We start from the raw sequence: 19,705 nt of genomic DNA, 5'->3' as shown, positions 1-19,705 counted from the left end.
GGCGCGGGTTTTCTGCGCAAGCCAAGCCTTCCATCGCCAGGTCAGCGAGACCAGGAAAACTTTCGAGGGGCTGAAGACCACAGACCACTTGCTTTCACAGAGAATTTTTTTCCTAACAACCCTGCAAAGTCGTCGGCACCGCGGGCACGACCGCAGGGAGGGAGCTCAGGGTCCCCCCTCAACCGCCACAGCCCGGAGACTCTGCGCAATGTCACCGCAGAGTCCTCCAAGACCGAAAGCTGCTTAAATTATCTTAATTATACGAATTAAATGGAAGGGACTGGATGCTCGGGAGAACCACGCCAGGTCTAATTCACCTGCAGGCATCCCACTGCACGTGCAGCCCCCCGTGCTTTGCCCGGGGAAGGGCTTTGGGGGCTGTTTTTACTTTTGTCTTTTGTGGTGAAGAGGGGTTAAGGGGGAAACCTGACTTTGTTTCTCCTGCGGATGCTCTGGGATGCCGGGAGCGGAGGCCCTGGGATGCCGGGAGCTGCTGTTCTCCCCCCTGCCAGCTCCTCCAAATTCCTGCAGCCAAATGGTTCAAGAGCCCCTGAATGGGACATAATGACATCATTGATTGAATCATAATAGAGGGGGAAAGGGGGGGTGGGGAAAAGATGTATTTGTGTTACAGACAAAAGCCAAGTTCTGTTTCACAGCGGGGACCAATGAAGAACCAGATGACTGGGCAGAGGGAGGTCAGAGAGTGTCCCCGTCCCCCCGGCATTGTCCCTTGTCCCCCCGGGAGTGAGCCCGGAGCGAGCCCTTCACCACTCCCCAAAGGTTTGCCGGGGGCGCGGGCTCAATGCGTGACCAGGAGCCCCCCTGACCCCGCGCCGCGCTCGCCTCATTCATTTTTCACATGACATCGTGGGTGCCAGCGGGCGCACGGGGCTGGGGGGGGGGTGGGGGGGGGCGGGGAGAGGGATGATGGTCCACACCAAAGCGCTTGGGGAGCCGGTGGCATCGCAGCCCTTGGCCACGTCGGCGCTGGGTGGTTGTTTCTTCCACCAGAGGTTTTTTTTTTAACTTTGGGGTGAGCACGTAGCCGCGGTTTGGGGAGCGGGGCAGCCCGGCAGTGGACTCTCCAAGTCCTTCTGCAGGGCAGCGGGGCGCCAAGCCGGTATTTCAACGGCAAACAAAGCGCCGGGTGTCTTCAAGTGCTGTATTTTCACCCTGCCTTGAGAAAACATCACATGATACACGCTGACACGATAACGAAAGCCGCAGCCTTATCAGCGGTGGAAGGGCGGACCATGCTCTCACGTGCCCGACCGCAGGTTTCCAGTACAAAGGGGACAAGGACACAACGTATGTAGAGCAGCCAAGCTCCGGGCACCTTTTCCACCATCCTGAGGTGGGCACAGGGGCTGCAGCCCCCTCCCCACCCTGAGAGTGAGGGTCTGCACAGCATGCCCCTCCGCTCCGTCCTACAGCCCGAAACCCCCCCGGCTGGGTCATTCACACCCCAAATTCCCACGGCACCGAATCCGCCGTCACTTAAGCACCGACGCGGAGCTCGGACCAGACCCGAGCCCCTACAAGCCCCCGGGGATGCGCAAAGTCACAAGAGCCAGAATGGAAAACTCGAGAAGGCTCCGGTAGGCGAGGAGCAAACTCCCCAGCAGAGCATGTGCAAGAGGGATGGGGGACCCTGCCTCAAGTGGGGGTAACAGAAGGCTCCGGGGGGGTCGGGAAGAGCCCAGTGACGGTGACAGCGGCTCATAGATGTGGCAGCCGGCACAATGGGAGAAAACAACGGGAGAAACACACAGGGCAGCCCTGTGACCCTGACACCTACTCGCTGCCATCGCGAGACCCGCGTCATCCCAGAGGTGGAGGAACCTGGTGGCAACACAAGAGCGTGGGTAGCTGTAACAGCAGGAGGGAGGAAAATGATTTTGGATCATTTGGAAAAAAAACACCGGAGGGGAGGGAACACCAGCAGCTGAGAGCACAGGTGACCGAGGGTCCCAGCACAGGCGCTGCCGAAGGGACGCTTCGAGACGCCGGCTCTCCAGCCCCTGGCACGGCTGAACTTGAACCCCTTCTGCCACCACCGACTTTTGGGGGAGCGAAGGAAAAGCCCCGGCACCTCCACCGAGGCAGCGGGACGGGTTTCCCGGCAGCCCGCGCCGTTACGTGCCTGCAAGCCCACGGACAACCCGAACCTGGGAAATCACGCTCCCACCTGAGCAGCGTAACCTGTAGTTTGCTACAACACACCCGAGGCTCCTCGTGTCCCCCCACCCCGTCCAGCACGACCCCCCAGCTCTACATCTCATTAACGTCACTATTTCCTATTAGCGCAACTCATTTAAAGGAACCAAGGGGGAAATGTTTAGAAGAGGGACGAGCATCGTGCCGTGAAACCAGCGGAGAGACCGAGGAGCCGGGAAACTCGAGCGTATTTTAAGACCTGCCTAGTCCAAAAAAAGGGCAAGGACCCCTCGGGAGGTGCCACTGTCCAACGCTCGTGTTTCAAATCCATTGTTACCCTCCGGCATGGGAACCAGCCGGGCTCTGGCTGTCGGCTCCGTGGGCACGCACCGCCCCCGGCTCCCTCAGGCTCCAGCGCGGTTTCTGCTCCCAGTAGCAAACCCAGATTCCTTTTCCCCACATTCCAGCCTAGAGTTATTTGCAAGAGAAGAGGCTGGTTAAGCAAAACTTGTTATTTGTCTTCTAAGAAATGCAAAAACTGAATTTCCTGGCATGATCCCATTGGGTGCCAGCTGGATCACTGGGGATCGGGACTGGAAACCACAAATCCAGCCCTCTTCCCACAGGAGACTGTTGCGTTGCCCTTGACCGGAGCGCATGGGGCCAGCGCCGACCACGCTGCGCTCCTCACGGGGCCACGGCTTTGTCTTCAATGAAAAACCACAAAAAGAAAAAAAACCTGGAGGTTTGCAAAACCTTTACATTTCCCTTGTAACCTCAGGTCTCACTTTCCCCAGGGACGCAGCCCCACCAAGGTCCGGGCTCGTCTCCAAGCCACGTGCTGGGACACGGGCTCTGCCGAGGGCTCCATTCCCGTGTCTCCGTGCCACGCAGCCGCTGTTCTGCCCTGCGCCCCATAGCCGGGGCCAGAGCCGGGGCCGGTGCTGAGCGCGCCCCATAGCCGGGGCCAGAGCCGGGGCCGGTGCTGAGCGCGCCCCATAGCCTGGGCCAGAGCCGGGGCCGGTGCTGAGCGCGCCCCATAGCCTGGGCCAGAGCCGGGGCCGGTGCTGAGCGCGCCCCATAGCCTGGGCCAGAGCCGGGGCTGGTGCTCTGCCCTGCACCCCATAGCCTGGGCCAGAGCCGGGGCCGGTGCTGAGCGCGCCCCATAGCCTGGGCCGGGGCCGGTGCTCTGCCCTGCACCCCATAGCCTGGGCCAGAGCCGGGGCCGGTGCTGAGTGCGCCCCATAGCCTGGGCCAGAGCCGGGGCCGGTGCTGAGTGCGCCCCATAGCCTGGGCCAGAGCCGGGGCCGGTGCTGAGCGCGCCCCATAGCCCGGCTCAGGGCCGGGGCCGGTGCTGAGCGCGCCCCATAGCCTGGCTCAGGGCCGGGACCGGTGCTGAGCGCGCCCCATAGCCCGGCTCAGGGCCGGGACCGGTGCTGAGCGCGCCCCATAGCCGGGGCCGGTGCTGGGCGCACCCCATAGCCGGGGCCAGAGCCGGGACCGGTGCTGAGCACGCCCCATAGCCGGGGCCGGTGCTGGGCACGCCCCATAGCCGGGGCCAGAGCCGGGACCGGGGCTGAGCGTGCCCCAGAGCCCGGCTCAGAGCCAGGACCGGGGCTGAGCTCACCCCATAGCTGGGGCTGGTGCTGAGCTCGCCCCATAGCCCGGCTCAGAGCTAGGACTGGTGCTGAGCTCGCCCCATAGCCGGGGCCGGCTCAGAGCTCGCCCCATAGCCTGGGCCGGCTCAGAGCTCGCCCCATAGCCTGGGCCGGCTCAGAGCTCGCCCCATAGCCTGGGCCGGCTCAGAGCTCGCCCCATAGCCTGGGCCGGCTCAGAGCCGGGACCGGTGCTGAGCTCGCCCCATAGCTGGGACTGGTGCTGAGCGCACCCCATAGCCTGGCTCAGAGCCGGGACCGGTGCTGAGCTCGCCCCATAGCCCGTAGGTGCCGCCCGTGCCGGCGATGCCGGTGACACAAACCCCTTCCCCAAGCGCCCCGGGAGGGGGCAGGGGCGGCGGGGGCCTCGCGCTCAGCACCCTTGTGTGAAAAGGGCCGCGAGCGCCAGCGCTATTCTTCACCTTGTCACTTCCCATTATCCCAACGCCATGGGGCCGCATTCAGCCGCTCCGCTTGGAAAAGTGACGTGGGGGAAGGTGGCGGCGAGGGGACGGAAAAATACCTTCCTAGGGGATTAGTGGTGGGTTTCCATAAATCCTCCCGGCTGGAAGCTCTCCAGCCTTCACCTGTAAAAACCTTGAGGCTGGAGCCCCCCAACCCGCTCCCCTCCCCCCCCCCCCCCCCCCCCCCGAGCTGGGGTCTCCCTCCGGAGACCAAACCAGGCACGAAACCCCCCCTCCGAGCCACCTCCCACAGCAGGTAGCCCAGGGCTAGCGGGGACCCAGCGCCTGCGGGAGCCCCAGCCCCGCATCTCGCCGGCTTCGCCGCTGCGTGACAGCGGATCGGGATTTTCCAGCTTTATCCTGGCACAACCAGGCGGGTCCGGCTGCCACCTCCTACCCGACCTAATTCCTACTTTTTTTGCAGGATCCTAAACATTTTCTGCAACGCTTAAAAACATGAAGGGTGTTGGAGAGGGCTTTGCTTTCCACTTCACTGCCCGAAACGATAATTTTCATCTTCTCCCTCTGCAAATCCAGCTGGTTTGTTACCGCCAGCCCAGAAAATCCTTTAAAAATTACCTAAAGCAGCTTTTTTTTACCTAAAGACACAAAGATTTAAAAGCAGAACGCCACGGGGACATTGTAGGCACGGGGAAAGAAATCCTCAGCCTGCAGAAGCACCGTCAAGTTCGTCGTGCGCTCTGTCACGACGTACCGGCCCCTCCGCATCCACTATACCCTGTGCCACCGCGAAGCTGCTCCGAGGGAGGAAAAACTTTTCCCTGATGGATTTTGGAAGAGCCAAGTGGCTCCATGGACCCAACCAAGAAGCTGAGCTTGCACGGGGGTCCCCAGAGCGGGACGGGTCCCCAGAGCGGGACGAGCCATTGGCTCCTCGGGATAAATACGACCCCACTATGGATTTACAGGGCGGTGACGACGCATCCCTGAGCGTTCCTATATCTATATTCCGAGCACAACGCGCAGCAGGAGGAAGATGGGGAGACAGGGATGAAGATGAAGGACGCAGGGAGAGAAGGGGGTGGGTTACAACCCGGAGGAGATGTTCTCCTCCATTCCACCGAGGCGGAGTGGGGGTAGAAAGCAGCGAGGGCAGCAACGGAAAGGCATGAAGCTGACACCAGCCAAAGTTTGGGAAGCAAATCCTAGCCGGGGAGGGGGGGCACGTGCCCTCGCCGACGAGGCGGGAGAGGCAGCTCTCGTGACAGCAAAAGGCGTTTCGCGACGACAAACCGCCGACGGCACTTCTCAAACCCGCAAGCATGTGCCACCGCGCGTGACACCGCTCGCTAAAGGAACAAGCCTCGTCCACGAATCCCTTTTTCCTTTTCCTCTGCCAACTTCTCCCCCCCCCCCCCGGCTATTCCACCACCACCCTTCGCTTCCTTGGTGGTTAATAGCTTCTCATCCGGGGCTGGCAGGGGGTGTTTTGGAAAAAATTGCGGGGCAGAAAAATTATCCAGGAAAAGGATTCCTCCTCAGCACGTTATTATAAGCTTGCTGGAAGCCAAACAATTAAGGCAATTGTTTTCTCTCTCTCATTTAGCTGTTTTGTACACACACAGACTTTCTGCTGGTCCACTGACCCCTGCTCTCCTCCACCACCACACGCACGTCACGCAGCCAGCGGGCCGGCTCTGGCCAGCTGATCTCTTATCGCCTCCACCTAAACCCCATTCTCATTAACTGGAATTAAACCAGCGTTCATCTAGAATCACGACTGACGGCCGAATTAAAAAAATTAACTCTTCCCAACCGGGAGAGCCAGCACCTTTGGCTCGAGGGGATGCTTCAGCATCCCGGGATGCTCGGGGTCCTCAAGGTGTCCTACGGCGACGATGCTCTAGCTGTAAAATGGAAGATTTGCCACCAGGGCAAAAAAAAAAAATAATAATAAAAAAAATGAAGTTATTCAAGGCGACACGCGGTTTGAGAGCCTCTCAATGGACACGGCAGCTTCCCCCTGCCCACCGAAGTTGCCGAGGTGGCGGTAGAACGGGGAGGCCAGACACGCAGACGGAGCTTTGCGGCAAAAAAAATCCTTTGTTTCACAACCCCCCCCCGCCCCCCGCTCAGAGGAACGTGGCGGGGAGAAGTGGGGTCCGAGCGGGGACTCCCACCTGGGAGCCAAGTCACTTCACCCCTCTGCTCCCAACCTTGGAACGGCCGAGGGTTAATCAGCTAATTGTTCATAAGGCAGTTGGAGACCTCCGCGTTAAAGACGAGCTCTAAAAGCCAATTATTTTCGTCAGCTGTTCGGAGGGGGAAAGGTATTTGATAATGGAAGACAAAGGTGGCAAACGGAGCTTTTCTGTTATCCCAAGGGCTCTCGCTGTCCATTTGGTGCCAAGGTTTTCCCAGCGGGACACCTCCAAGGCTATTTGGGATGGATAAAGAGCCAACCACCCCCTCGGAGAAACGCTGCAACCCTGCACACATAAAACCCGCGGCTCAACATCCTCCCCCGGGGAGCGGAGGGCTCGGAGCCTTCCAGGGAGCAGCTGCTATAGAGAGGGAACATTTACAAGCCGGGGGTGGGGGGGGTGGGGGGGTTAAGTACAACTAACAGGAGTCAAGGGATAGTAGCCTTAGGTCAGCCAGCGTGTGCTTTAACAGGAGGCCTCTGAGGGGAGAGTCGGCGCTACGGGGAAGATAAACCGCTTGCTTGATTTATTTTAAAAATTAATTTGATGGCTCCGTGCTGCCTTGAGACAAATGAGCACCTGCCTCTCCTGCTCCAGCGCGGCGACCAAGCGCTCGGGTCGCCTGCTCCGCTCCTGGGGTCTCGCCTTCCCTCTCGGGCAGAGAGGAAAAGGATTTTAAACTTGAAAGATTTCTACCCCAGAGGGCTAACGGAGGGGGAAGCAGGGGGGGTTCAAAGCTACAGATGAGTTCACAGCCACTAACGCAGCTCTGCATTTGCTCCCTGCTCACAGCAGGTCTGAAATCCCCCTTAGCTACGATTCTCCCCCCCCCCCACTTCACGGCCCTACCCCTCCCCAAAGCAATTTGAATAGGAAATGAAGTGTGGCTCCGCCGAGACAATGCTTTATTGTAAAGTTTTTGCTGCGACCCACGGTATAAAAACCTGCCAAGACACATGTAAACATTCGCCACCGCCAGGCTCCTCCGTAATGAAAAGCTATAAAGAACACCCAGGTGGGAAGCACAATACTACCAGCTAATTAAAGTCACCAATAATATTCCTCCCAGGAATGCCAGAGTGTGTTCCGCTCAGTGGGAGAAGCCACTTCTTAAGCCCATGAACTCGGGCTTCCTGGTGGAGCAAACAAAAAAAAAAAAACACCACACCAAAAAAACCCCAACAATTAAAAAAAAAAAAAAAAAAAAAGACACGGTGCAGCCAGGCACCGCTCCGGCACAAAGCCCAGTGTTGGGCGACCCAGCAGCAGCAAGAGCTGGCCCGGCCACCAATTCCTGACCTTGGGCAAGTCATTTTTATCCCCTTCTGGTAGGTCTCCATCTGTATAAGGAGGGGAGCAGCTGGCTCCTCTGCAGTGAACGGCACGGGGAGATGGGACCTGGGGGTTTGGGGGTTTTGGCACGTTCCTTCCAAAATCCCGGCTTTATCCGGCTGCAGCCACACAACCCTGCCCGGGGAAGGCCACGGCCATAAACATTGTTGACAAGGCATATATTCTTCCTGAAAAATGGGAGCTCCTAGTGACAGGGTTAATGATGTTTGAGCAGCCTCTCACCCTGAGCTCCACATATCCCAGCTTTAATGGACTGGCCTCCTTCCCCCACCCCCAAAGGGACCCGAGAGGGAAGTGGGGGGGAACAGCGACCTCCAATGCCAGATATTTTCTACATCAGTGAATTCCCAGGGCCGGCGGAATAAAGCAGAACGCTCCGACGGGGAGAAATAGGCAGCAAAAAAGGTCAAATCCATCCCCCCCCCCCCCCCCCCCCCCCCGAAGAGGAGAGGGGTTTATTTCACGGGGATGGAGAGAAGCCGAACGTCCCCCGGCTCCCACCCTTCTCCGCGGCGAGGAGGGGTCTCCATGCCAACATTATCCAGCTGTTCCAGCTGGACAATTCTTTTTCATTCCCTGCTCTTTCCCAGCGGTGCTGCAGCACCGGCTTCGCTAAAGCCCGGAGGAGGAAAAGGCTGTTTTTGTTTGGGAAGCGCGCAGGATGCTGTGCTAATCTCGGGGTATATATTTATCCTTTCTTCCATTTTTCTCCAAATCGTCTTCCCCGGATCACATTTAGGCAAGGGATCACCGTGCTATTAAGTACAGGTTTACCTCCAAGCAACCCCCGGGGGCTCAGCACCCTTCCAGGCGGACACAGCACCCACCCCACTGACATGCCGTCGGCACGACGCCAGCTCCACCGCGGCCAAGCCCCCACCCCATTGCAAGGTACGAGGACCAGGAGAAGGGTTTTACGCTTTGTGTACATTGCTCCCCTGGAAAAATAAAGAGCTTTAAGACCAAATCCATCCCCTACAAAGCTCGTCTCATTTGTACTTCAAAGAATTCTTTCCTACCGGGAGCTCTGGACGCCCTTCTCTTCGGAAAGCTCATTACCTTGGGTTTTACAGACTTGGCTCCTACCCCAAAACAGAAATGTGCGCGAGTCAAAGCGCCCCCGAAAGCAAACCGAGCACGCAGCGGCATCCCTCCCCAGGTTACAGTTTGGAGGAAAACCCCTTAAAAATTCACCTCCTCCATCCAGCAGACGTAACTCTCACCTAACCCCCACCAGAGTGGCCCACACAAAACCAAACAGAAGGGAAGATGAAGGGAATGGAGTTGACCAGACGCCCTCGGGGCTCACGCCGCTGCTAATAACGAGATGTAAACTGGAGCAATGGGCTAAGCTGGGGGGGCAAAGCGTGGGCTGGGGGGGGAGGGGGGTGTGCAAAGAGCAGGGCCAGGGGCTGGGGGGGTCACAAAAAGCACGGCCTGGGCAGGGGGGGCACAAAAAGCACAGCCTGGAGGCCAAGGCACCTTACCTTTTTGGAGAGCGAGGAGACATTCAACCCAAATCTTTGAGCCCTTTCCTTTAATTTATCCATGTTTACCTACAAAGAGATAGGAAACAATTTGATTTTTATTTTTTATTTTTTTTTATTAAAAAAAAAAACAAAACCACCCCCAAGCACTCAAGCTGCAGGGATAAAGATAAAGCCGCCTTCCCGGCCAAAGGCTCCCGGAGCAAAGGGTGCACAGCGATGGGCCGGGGCACTGCCGGCATCCCTGCGGGTGGCAGGATGGATCCCAGCATCCCAAGGGATCTGCCAGGATCTGCCAGCCTGTCCCTGCACTTCCTCACACCCAGCAAAGGATGAACACCCCAGGTGCTGCTCCCCTTCCCGCAGCAGCAGCCGGTTCCCAGTACCCCTCCTGTACTGGTCCGCTCCACACAACGGAAAATAAACACCAAACCTGCCTCTGCCCCGAAAAATTAATCGCTACTACCCCACTACCACAGGTTTAAGAAGCCATCGCTGCACCCTCAGCCTTCCAAAACCATCGGGTCAGCTCCCCGGCCCCAGCAGCTTCCCAGTATGTTGCCCAGCCTGGCCAGTTCCCCGGAGATACCAGTCACGCTGCGGTGCCTACCTCCCACCAGCACCTTCAGGATGAGCCTCCCGCAGGAGTAGCTCCGAGGAGGAAACCCTGGTGCTTTTTGGCACCCCCCAGTGCCCTCAAGCACCCCCCGGGGCCGCTGGGCACCCCCCCCCCGGGCCCTCGAGCACCCCTCGGGGCCGCTGGGCACCCCCCCCCGGGCCCTCGAGCACCCCTCGGGGCCGCTGGGCACCCCCCCGCTGCTGCTGGGCACCCCTCGCCTCGGCTTAACCCCATCCCACTCATCCTCAACCAAACGTGCCAACACCAAGCCGGCTGCTCGGGGCAAGAGCCCTCAGCTCTGCCTCCTCCTTACACCTGGAGTTGGACGAGCAAAGCAGCATCGGCTCTTAAAAGCAAGAGTAATTTACTACAGGTCATTCGTCGTTTCCATTCCTGAAGCGTAAAATTGAAGCATCTCAAAACGAAAGCAGAGAATGGCAATCGGGCTTATGAAAAAATAAAATTAAATATCCATCTTTGCTCCTTTTAGCGTTTCATTCTAAAATCGGAGCCGGGCGCCGCAGAGGGATGGGAACCCACACCACCCAGGGGGGCCATGCCATCCACCCTGGCTCCGCAGACATTGCTCCTGAACAACTCAGAGTTTACTCCCCCCGCCAGGAACCTCCTCCTACCAATTGCAACGTGTTCCGAGCCCAACCAGCAGTAACTCAAAGACAAGAAGCATTTCTTACCGTGGGTTTGCTGTCTGCAGAGAGGCCTGAAACGAGAAGGCGAGAAAAAGAAAGCCCAGTTAGAGAACAAACATCAGGAGCAGGATTTTTTTGGATGAGGGGGCACGGCACAGCCCCCCTACCCCCTAACGAAGAACCCCTGGCACATTTCCCCCAGCTTCTACCTCTGCTCTCTACAGAACGAGTCTCCCTGTTTCTTTTTTGCCTTCAAATCTGCTTCCCCACCCACAAAACCGCTGCCATCCCACCTCGCCGAGCATTTTAGGAAGCCGAGGGATGTTTGGCACATGCTGGAGACCGCAGGAAAACCTGGCCAGCCATGCTTAGGAGCAAGAAATTCTGGGAAAAGCATCTGGAATACCAAGGGAACACAAGGAAAAAATGCCTTTTCCTCCCCTGATTTTACAATTCCCGCTCCAGGCTCCTGGGAGCTGGCAGGAAAAGGAACAAGAGTGAAAACAAAGGTAGTCCCACCTGCAGTATTATTTCCCCACCCCCCCACCCCCCCAGGAATAATTAAATATTTGCAACGAGGTCACTCCGTAGATGGGTTCTGCTTCACCTCCTCACCTTTAGTCGAAACTGTGGCCAAACCAAACCTGCCAAAAGCAAACGGAGCTCAGTCAGAGGCCAGGTCAACCAGCCCTCGGCGCTTCGAGGCCGATGGGTGAATTTTTCCTTGCAATATTTTTCAGGAGCGTACTTGAGCAAAACCCGTTTGGGGCTGAGGTGAATTGGAACGCGCTGTTACTGGCTGATGGAATTTTATTCTGCAGAATTCACCGATTCCCCATTTTCTACAAAAAACCAACCTCCACCTCCAGGATCACCGGCAATTTTCCCCCCTTTCGCTGTCCGGGATAACCCCAAACCCCCCCCAGAATCCCACCGCTGCTCCAGCCCGTGGAAGCAGCAGGCCACACCAAGCACCCCGCACCCAGACGCGGCCCCCACGTGCCATGGGGGGCTCCTACCCCACCAGGAGCGCTGCCTCTCTGCAGCCCCTCCAAGCCCACCCACCCACCGCTGTCTGCTCAAGCCGGAGGCAACCCCCACCCCCTGCCAGGCTCCTCTGTGGTGGCATCATCCCCCCAGCGCCACGTTCGCCTCACACCAACACAACCTGCCACCCACAGCGTGTCTGGAGAGGTTTTTCTCCCACCCCCTGAGCAAGAGAAGGCTCCAAAGCGCGGACTCACCGAGCTGCCCGTGCCGCCTTCTTGCTCTCCAGGCTCACGGGCACGTTGAAGCGCTCAGCCCTCTTCTGCATTCGCTGGAGGAGGAAGAGAAAACAAGCAATTGAGGAAGAGCAAGGATGGGAAGGGTGCAGAAAGGAGGTTCTGCAGGTGGGGGGAAGGCACAAGACCCCAACACGCAGCGGGCTGAGGCTCCAGCGTGCCCACCGGCAGCCTTGGGGGGGATGGTGGTTTTTCCCCCCCACCCACCCACAGGTGAAGACCAAGAAGCCACCCCACAGGCTCCAGGATGTCTGCTTGACCAAAAGGTGCTCCCACGGTGCTGAGAAACACCGGCCTAATTAAAAAAAAAAACCCAAAAAACCACTAATTAAAAAAAAAATAAAAAAAAAGGCACACCGTGATTCTGCGGCTCAGGGAATCCGCTCCTAGGAAGGGAACTGGAGGGGGGAGGTGACAGAGGTGACTGTTTTAAGCTGACACCAGGCTGGAGGGCTGCACCCCTCGCCCAGGGAAGCCCTTGAGCCAGAGGGAACGGAGGATCAGAGGGAGCAGCCCCGATTTCCCACCCGGAGGCAGGGAGCGAGCGGCAGGCACGGCCGGCATCGGCTGGGCTGCGAGAGGCAAACGAGATTTCCTTTTCTCCCCCCCCGCCAAAAGCAAAAGGCCAAAGAAATACACTAGAAGAAGGGGATGGTGTGTGTGTGTTTGTGTGTTGTTTTTTAGAGAATTTATTCGGCACAAGCCTTTTCACGAGAGGCCAACGCTATTCACGCTGCTGGCTCAGCACCGCACGCAGGATTTGCCGTCAGCGGCACGATTCAAGATGAAATTCAGCTACATCGAAAGGGCTGGAGGCACGGAAAAAGCTCGGAAATATCGGAAGCGCGAGGGTTTGCACCTACGAGTATTAAATCCCCTTAAAAGCTTAAGGGAAATATTTCAGGTTTTATCGTTACACAAGAGCCCAAAAATGCGTCTTGGTGTTTTAAAGGTTAGAGAAACAAATACGGCTGTAATGGAAACATTTCTTTTCGCCAAAAGCGCAGTGAGGAGCGTAATAAATATCCGCATCAAAACAGAAGTGTTTGGAAAAGATGGATGGGGAACAGCACTCCTAACCGGGGCAGGGCTGAGGGAACTTCTACTCAGCTGAGTAGAAACAATAAAGACCCACAAAACGTTACCGTTGGGGTCAAAGGATATATTCCTCCTTCCTTGTGACGCTTTGAAGAAGATCCAAGAGAAATACCTGCCGAGGCAGCTCCTGGCAGGGCTCTCAGCTCCAGGCCGACCTCAGAGCACCGGCTCCAGTGCCCACCCAAAGGTGGCTGCTGGGGTGGAGGGGTGGTCTGCGCCTTTACACCCCCCCAGACTCAATTAACCCACAGCAAAGGGCTGGATTTCAGGCTGTGTTCCGTTTTCCTCCGGTGGTACAGATGCTAGAAATACAGATGAGTTCAAAAAACAATTTGCCTCCTCGTTTTTTGAACTCATCTGTATTTCTAGCATCTGTAAAGCCTCCAGCGGGCCATTACGTATATTCCAGGGGAAAACGATCCCCTTCCATCTTGAAAAAAACACCTGCAACATAATTTTGCCAAGCCCCGATTCACACTCAAGTCAAAAAAAACCACCCTGAAAAAGTAGATTTGCAGCGAACGGCTCTGGCAAAATTCGGGAGAAAAAACAAAAGGGCAACTTCAGCCAGTTCGTTTAACAAGCTGGACCCAGCGACGGCCAAAGGCGGCCCCAAATCACGGGGGGCTTTAGCAACACCCCCAGCTCCCGTGTTTCTCCTCATTACTCCCTCACCGAGCTCATAATCCTCCGCTTGCGCCATCACCCTGGTTGCTGTGGAAATGATCGTGTCCCAAACAGGAGATTAAAACTCGAAAGTGGTGGCGAACAGCGGGGAGACTCATGTTTTCACAGTGGTTTCTTTCTTAGGGAACACGAGGGAAAAAAAAAAAAAAAAAAAAGAAAAAAAAACTAAAAAGGGGGGGATTAAAGACCCACAATCAGATTCCTGAAACTCCAAAGTTTCGCCAAGTCTTCCCAAAGGAATCTGGGCTTCTAAGTGTGTTTGTTTTAAATAAACCCAGCAAACCTAAGGGAAAAATTTAGGGAAGATAAAGACGAGGCGATCCGTTAGCTCCTACCAGTTCCTCCCCAACCGATTACTCCCTGAAGTGGACCCTTCACCAAGTTTTGTAGTTTTACAAGCGATCGGGATGACAAATCCCACGGGACAGGGACGAGCCACAGCCTGGTGAACTCCGCAGAGGAATTTTTCCCGTTTCCAACAGCAGGAAACACAACTGGGACGACAGAGAGGCGGCTGGAGTCCACCAGCTTTTATCACGCCGAGCGGAGGACGCTACGTCCACCCTCGCGGGCGACGGAACGACTGGGCTCGGCGTTGGAGATACGGAGGCAGGGCCAGCAGTGGGGTGGGGGTGGCAAGCGGCACGTGGCCAGCGGTGAGGGAAAGGGGCGTTAGCACGACGATCCGAGAGCAACGTTCCCAAAGATGTAGGAACCTGACCCTGCCAGGTCACTCTACAGCCAGCAACGGGTCGGTAAGATAAAAATCAAGGAAAAATCAAGCGGGAAAAAAAAAAAAAAATCAAGCAGGTTTACAATGGAAACGCTGAGACGGCCCCAGCGACGGAATGAAGTGGCTAAGGAAGCTGACACCTCGGAGGGCCACGCAGCAGAAGGAACCTTACCTCCATCTGCGATATTTCCGACGTTATCTTCACTACCTTCTTTTCCGTAATCCTGGGGGCGTTGGGAAAGAGAGAAATGGGTCAGGACAGCTCCCGCTCGTTTCCCCGGGGGGAGAGGGGCTGGGGTTCCCCTCCCGGCCACCCGTCCCCAGCACCGTGGCCACCACCTTGACCGAGGGTCTGGTTTTCCCAGGAGAGCGGCCACAAGCCGGTGTCCCCCCCTCGGAGGGGGGTATCAGTGCTAAAGCGAAACCTGTGGAATTTTGAACCCAAATCTGGGGCGTCTTAGGGGTGGGAAATGCGCGACCCAGGGAAGGCGCAGCCACGGGTTCTGCCCGCAGCGCAACTCCCAAATTTTTTTTCGACGGGAAGCAAGCTGGGAAGGGTGGGAGAACGCCCCACGCTCTCACCCGTTCTCTAACCAGAAAATTCTGGTTAATTATTCACTCTAACCCGACTAATGAACTGCGTTTAAGGGAAGAGAAACGCTCCGCGATTTTAGCAGGGCGCTGCAGCCCAAAAGGATGTTACGGCAAGAGGCCGCGGAGCTACATCTGTGCAACCTCCAGGTTACACCTGGTGTAAAGCTACACCAACAACCCCCTGCCCGTCTTCAGGCTCTTAACACTAATATCCAACTCTTGTTAGAAGCCCAAAGCCTCAACTGCGAGCCCCGCGGAGCTTTATTCCTTTATGGCCCTCAAATACAAAGGATTGTTCTGTTCTAGTTCATGGGACAGCCCCGGGTGACTTTTCCCCCCCTCCCCTCCCAGTTAGCACCAGTACCCCGAGCCCAGGCTCCATTTCAAACACACACTTCCCAAACAATGTGCAGCTGACAACAAGGGGGACCGGTCAGGAGAGGAAAAAAAAAAAAAAAAGACTGAACAAAAATATAATGGAGTGGGCGTGCTGCAAAGTTTATGCTCCGAAAACAGAGCTCGGGGAGGGAGGCGGGGGGAACAAAAGAGGAAGAAACAAAGTTGGGAAGTTCCCAGGCTAAATGGAATGGCATCCTCCTCCTCCTCCAAACAACTCCCATAAAACAGTGGGTCACAGCCAGCCTCGTTAAGGTCTCCCGTTTAGAAAAACGCGCCGCTTTTGTTGCACATTCCCGGACAGGTTTCTCATTTGATGCCCTGAAAGGCAGTAATGGTTTAATGGCATCTGCACAGGAAGCAATTCTGCCCGGGACCTGGACCCCCACCCCCTGCCCCCCCCCACCCCCCGCCCCGCTCGGTGGGCGCAGGACGCCCCCTCCTGCTCACACACCACCTCGGGTGCGGTGGCCACACGGCCAGGGCTCAATTCCAGCTTGCCCTGGGGCTAGCCACAGCCCCGGAGAGCCCCGGCCCCAGCCCCCGGGGCTAGCCACAGCCCCAGAGCCAGCCACAGCCCCAGAGCCCCCCCGGCCACAGCCCCGGGGCTAGCCACAGCCCCAGAGCCCCCCCTTCCCTCCCCAGCCCCAGGACTAGCCACAGCCCTGGAGTCCCCTGGCCCCAGCCTGGGTGCCCCCCAGCCACAGCCCTGGGGCTAGCCACAGCCACAGAGCCCCCCTCCGTCACAGCCCCGGAGCCCCGCCCCCAGTCACAGCCCCGGGGCTAGCCACAGCCCCGGAGACCCCCTCCCCTGGTCACAGCCCCGGAGACCCCCCACCCTCCCCGGTCACAGCCCCGGGGCTAGCCACAGCCCCGGAGCCCCCTGGCCCCAGCCCCGGGACTAGCCACAGCCCCGGAGCCCCCTGGCCCCAGCCCCGGGACTAGCCACAGCCCCGGAGCCCCCCAGCCACAGCGCCCCCCGGCCCCAGCCCCGAGGCTAGCCACAGCCCCGGAGCCCCCTGGCCCCAGCCCCGGAGCCCCCCAGCCACAGCGCCCCCCGGCCCCAGCCCCGGGGCTAGCCACAGCCCCGGAGCCCCCAGCAGAGGGTGGCCACACAGGGAGACCACCCACCGCCCAGGGCTAAGGCGAGGGTTGCAATCCTGCTCCCACCTGCGACCCCCTCTCAGCCCCAAACTCCGAAACGGGGCCGGACAAAGGTTATCGCCGCCGGCCCTCGCGCCCCGCGGGTTCGCTGGGTTCTACTCAGAAAAGATAGTTACACATCGGGCGATTTTACAGGAGGCTCTTCTACTTTGGCAGGCGGCTCCACCGGCTTCTGCTCTTCTTCCTGCAAGGAGTTGAGAGGAGATCAGATAATTAACGCTCCGGCCAGCTGAGCAAGAGAACACACACCACGGCCGGGAAAACCTCAAGTCTTTTGGGGTCTCGCTGTGGCCTCACACCTGTAATTCACCCCGGTATATCTCAACATTTCTGCATTCCATGTCTACCTCGGCCCGCAAGGCAGGGGCTGCGGCAAGGAGCAGTACCGCACGCTCACAGCCTGAGCCTGGCAGGGTTGGAAGAACGAGCGGTTACGGACACCGGCTCTCCGTTTGTTTTTTCCAGCACATAACCCCTTACCAAAAAATCCAGGCTTTGCAAGGCTGAGGGAATAACTCGAGGGAAACACCCTCCACCCACGAGCAGAGCCACCAAAGGACACCAGAACCGCGCAGCACCCAGCGTCCACCTGCTGAGACCCGTCTCCCTTCTCCCCAAACACTTTTTGCCAAACCGGGGCAAAATTTTCCACGTCCTCTGCCCACCCTTGCCAAGCAGCAAAGAGCCTGACAGCTGGAACACTCCGTTTCTGCTGCAGGTGGGATCTCCTCACCTCCCTCCGAACAAACTCTCCCGCACCTGGCAACATTTTCTTAAATATCCTTTCTTAAAAACGCTCCAGCCGCATTCGCTCTTCAGTTTGTAGCAAAACACGGAGCGACGCGGCGTGAATCCTCGGACGGAACGACCCCGCACCAAGATCACACGTTCTGCCACACCCCCCCCCACCACACGCCTGCAGGCTCACGGGGTCACACCGCGCCTTTGGCACAAAAAGGAGCAGGATTAGACCCAGCAGGGAGTGACAACGGCGCTTTACACCAGAGGCAGCCCCAAGTGCAGTCTCGTTCCTCAGGCACAGACCACCAGGCAAAGCAGAAGCCCCATGCAGACCACCAGCGCGACAGCTGGCCCAGAAGATGACCTACCTCTATTTCCTCTCCCAGAACATCTTCTTCGTTTGCTTCTTCTTCAGCTGGAGGAGAAAACAGAGCAATCGCAGCAGTAAGTTACTGCAGGAACGCCTCCCGCTTCCCAAATAAACCCTACGGTAAGAATTTTCCCTGGGAAAGCGGGAAGTGACAGCAAAGCTCGCGGAGCAGGGCTCGACGGCTTCACCCAGGAGCTGCACAGGGACAGAGCTGGCTCGCCCCGGTGAACCCCTGCGCCTGCCGCGCCGGCACCCACCGTGCCCCTCCGGGTGCCAACCCCCACGCCCACAACGCCAGCACCCACCGTGCTCCTCCAGGTCCCAACCTCCAGGCCAGCACCCACCACGCTCCTCCAGGTCCCAACCCCTGCGCCCACTGCGCCGGCACCCACCGTGCTCCTCCAGATCCCAACCCTAGCACCCACCGCGCTCCTCCAGGTCCTAACCCCCACGCCCACCACCCCAGCACCCACCTCGCTCCTCCGGGTCCCAACCCTAGCACCCACCACGCTCCTCTGGGTCCCAACCCCGGCGCCGGCACCCACCGTGCTCCTCCCACAGTACCAACCCCTGCATCAGCACCCACCGCGCTCCTCCCAGAACCAACCCCCACACCGGCACCCACCGTGCTTCCCCTGTGCCGGCACCCACCGTGCTCCTCCGGGTCCCAACCCCCATGCCCACCACACCAGCACCCACTGTGCTCCTCCTGCAGCACCAACCCTCACTGCAGCATCCACCATGCTCCTCCAGGTCCCAACCCCTGCGCCCACCACCCCCACACCCACCGTGCTCCTCCAGGTCTCAACCCCCGTGCCCACCACCCCCGCACCCACCACCCCCGCACCCACCGTGCTCCTCCAGGTCTCAACCCCCGTGCCCACCACCCCCGCACCCACCACCCCCACACCCACCGTGCTCCTCCAGGTCTCAACCCCCGTGCCCACCACCCCCGCACCCACCACCCCTGCACCCACCGTGCTCCTCCAGGTCCCAGCCCCCGTGCCCACCACCCCCGCACCCACCACCCCTGCACCCACCGTGCTCCTCCAGGTCCCAGCCCCCGTGCCCACCACCCCCGCACCCACCACCCCTGCACCCACCGTGCTCCTCCAGGTCCCAGCCCCCGTGCCCACCACCCCAGCACCCACCGTGCTCCTCCAGGTACGCCTGCAGCCTGTTGATCAGGTCCTGCTTGTTGCCTTTGGCTTCCAGGCCACGTGCCAGACACTCCTGCTTCAGCTCCGCCAGCTGCACCGGGAAAGAAAAGGCCACTCAGCACGTGCGGAAACACACCAAGAAACAAACATTTTTGAAAAAATTTTTTACAAATAGCTATATAAGGGAAGGCAGTTTGGGTTTTTTTTTTTTTTGGGGGGGGGGGGGGGCGGTACGAAGGCTGGCCAGCCATGACACAGGGCTTCACCGGCAGGAGCCTATTCCCCACAAGCTGGGGACCCCATGTCCATCCCCCCACAGCGGGGGGTGCCCCCGTGTCCCCCTGCACCATGGCATAGGGACCGGGGTCCGTCCCCCCACGGCAGGGGGGGCCCCGTGTGTCCATCCCCCCACGCCGGGGAAGGCTAGGGGGGAGGCGCCGCGTGTCCGTTCCCCACGCCGGGGGCCACAGGCCGGGCCCGCCGCCTCCCCACGACCGAGGCCTGCCGGCGGCCACCCCCGATGGGCAGCCCCTGGGGGGCCGATACGGAGCAGGGGAGCAGGTACGGAGCGTCCCCCCGCAAGACGGGGACCCCCCGTGACGCCCCCAGCCCGGGGCGGGGGGACCGGGCCGCGAGGCCTCCAGGGGCCTCGGGTGGCGGCAGCTGCTGCCCCCGCCAGGGCCAGGAGGGAGCCCGGAGTCCCCGGACCGGGCCGGGCCAGGCCAGGCCGCGGCCCATCCCCGGCGGGGCCCCGCTACAGACCCCGAGGCCACGACGCTTCAGTCGGTACCTTCAGTTTATGAAGCTCCACGGTTTCCGCCGCCATCTTGTCACCCCCGCAGCCCGCTGCCAGCCCCGCCCCCGCTAAGCGCCTCTCGTCCAATCAGCGCGGCGCTTCCTGGACCGGCGATTTCAAACCACTTCCC

The 19,705-nt window shown here is 59.0% G+C and overlaps 1 protein-coding gene across 1 annotated transcript in view; it reads right to left on the bottom strand.

Moving 5' to 3' along the window:
• Window positions 1-19,692, bottom strand: part of SARNP (SAP domain containing ribonucleoprotein) — a 32,860-nt gene extending 13,168 nt beyond the window's left edge. Inside the window, exons 1-9 of the mRNA XM_055696898.1 lie at window positions 19,570-19,692; window positions 18,771-18,870; window positions 17,618-17,664; window positions 16,625-16,692; window positions 14,527-14,578; window positions 11,798-11,871; window positions 11,169-11,197; window positions 10,599-10,624; window positions 9,285-9,353 (exon numbers count right to left, since the gene is read on the bottom strand). Coding sequence (XP_055552873.1) covers window positions 9,285-9,353; window positions 10,599-10,624; window positions 11,169-11,197; window positions 11,798-11,871; window positions 14,527-14,578; window positions 16,625-16,692; window positions 17,618-17,664; window positions 18,771-18,870; window positions 19,570-19,605 — 501 coding nt within the window. The 5' untranslated portion in view covers window positions 19,606-19,692. The remainder of the gene's footprint in view (window positions 1-9,284; window positions 9,354-10,598; window positions 10,625-11,168; window positions 11,198-11,797; window positions 11,872-14,526; window positions 14,579-16,624; window positions 16,693-17,617; window positions 17,665-18,770; window positions 18,871-19,569) is intronic.
• Window positions 19,693-19,705: the final 13 nt, after the last annotated feature.

This window comes from Falco cherrug, chromosome 19 (assembly GCF_023634085.1).
Source record: "Falco cherrug isolate bFalChe1 chromosome 19, bFalChe1.pri, whole genome shotgun sequence".
Lineage (NCBI taxonomy): Eukaryota > Metazoa > Chordata > Aves > Falconiformes > Falconidae > Falco > Falco cherrug.
Note: the sequence above shows the minus strand (reverse complement) of the source record. Positions and strands in the feature narration are given on the sequence as shown.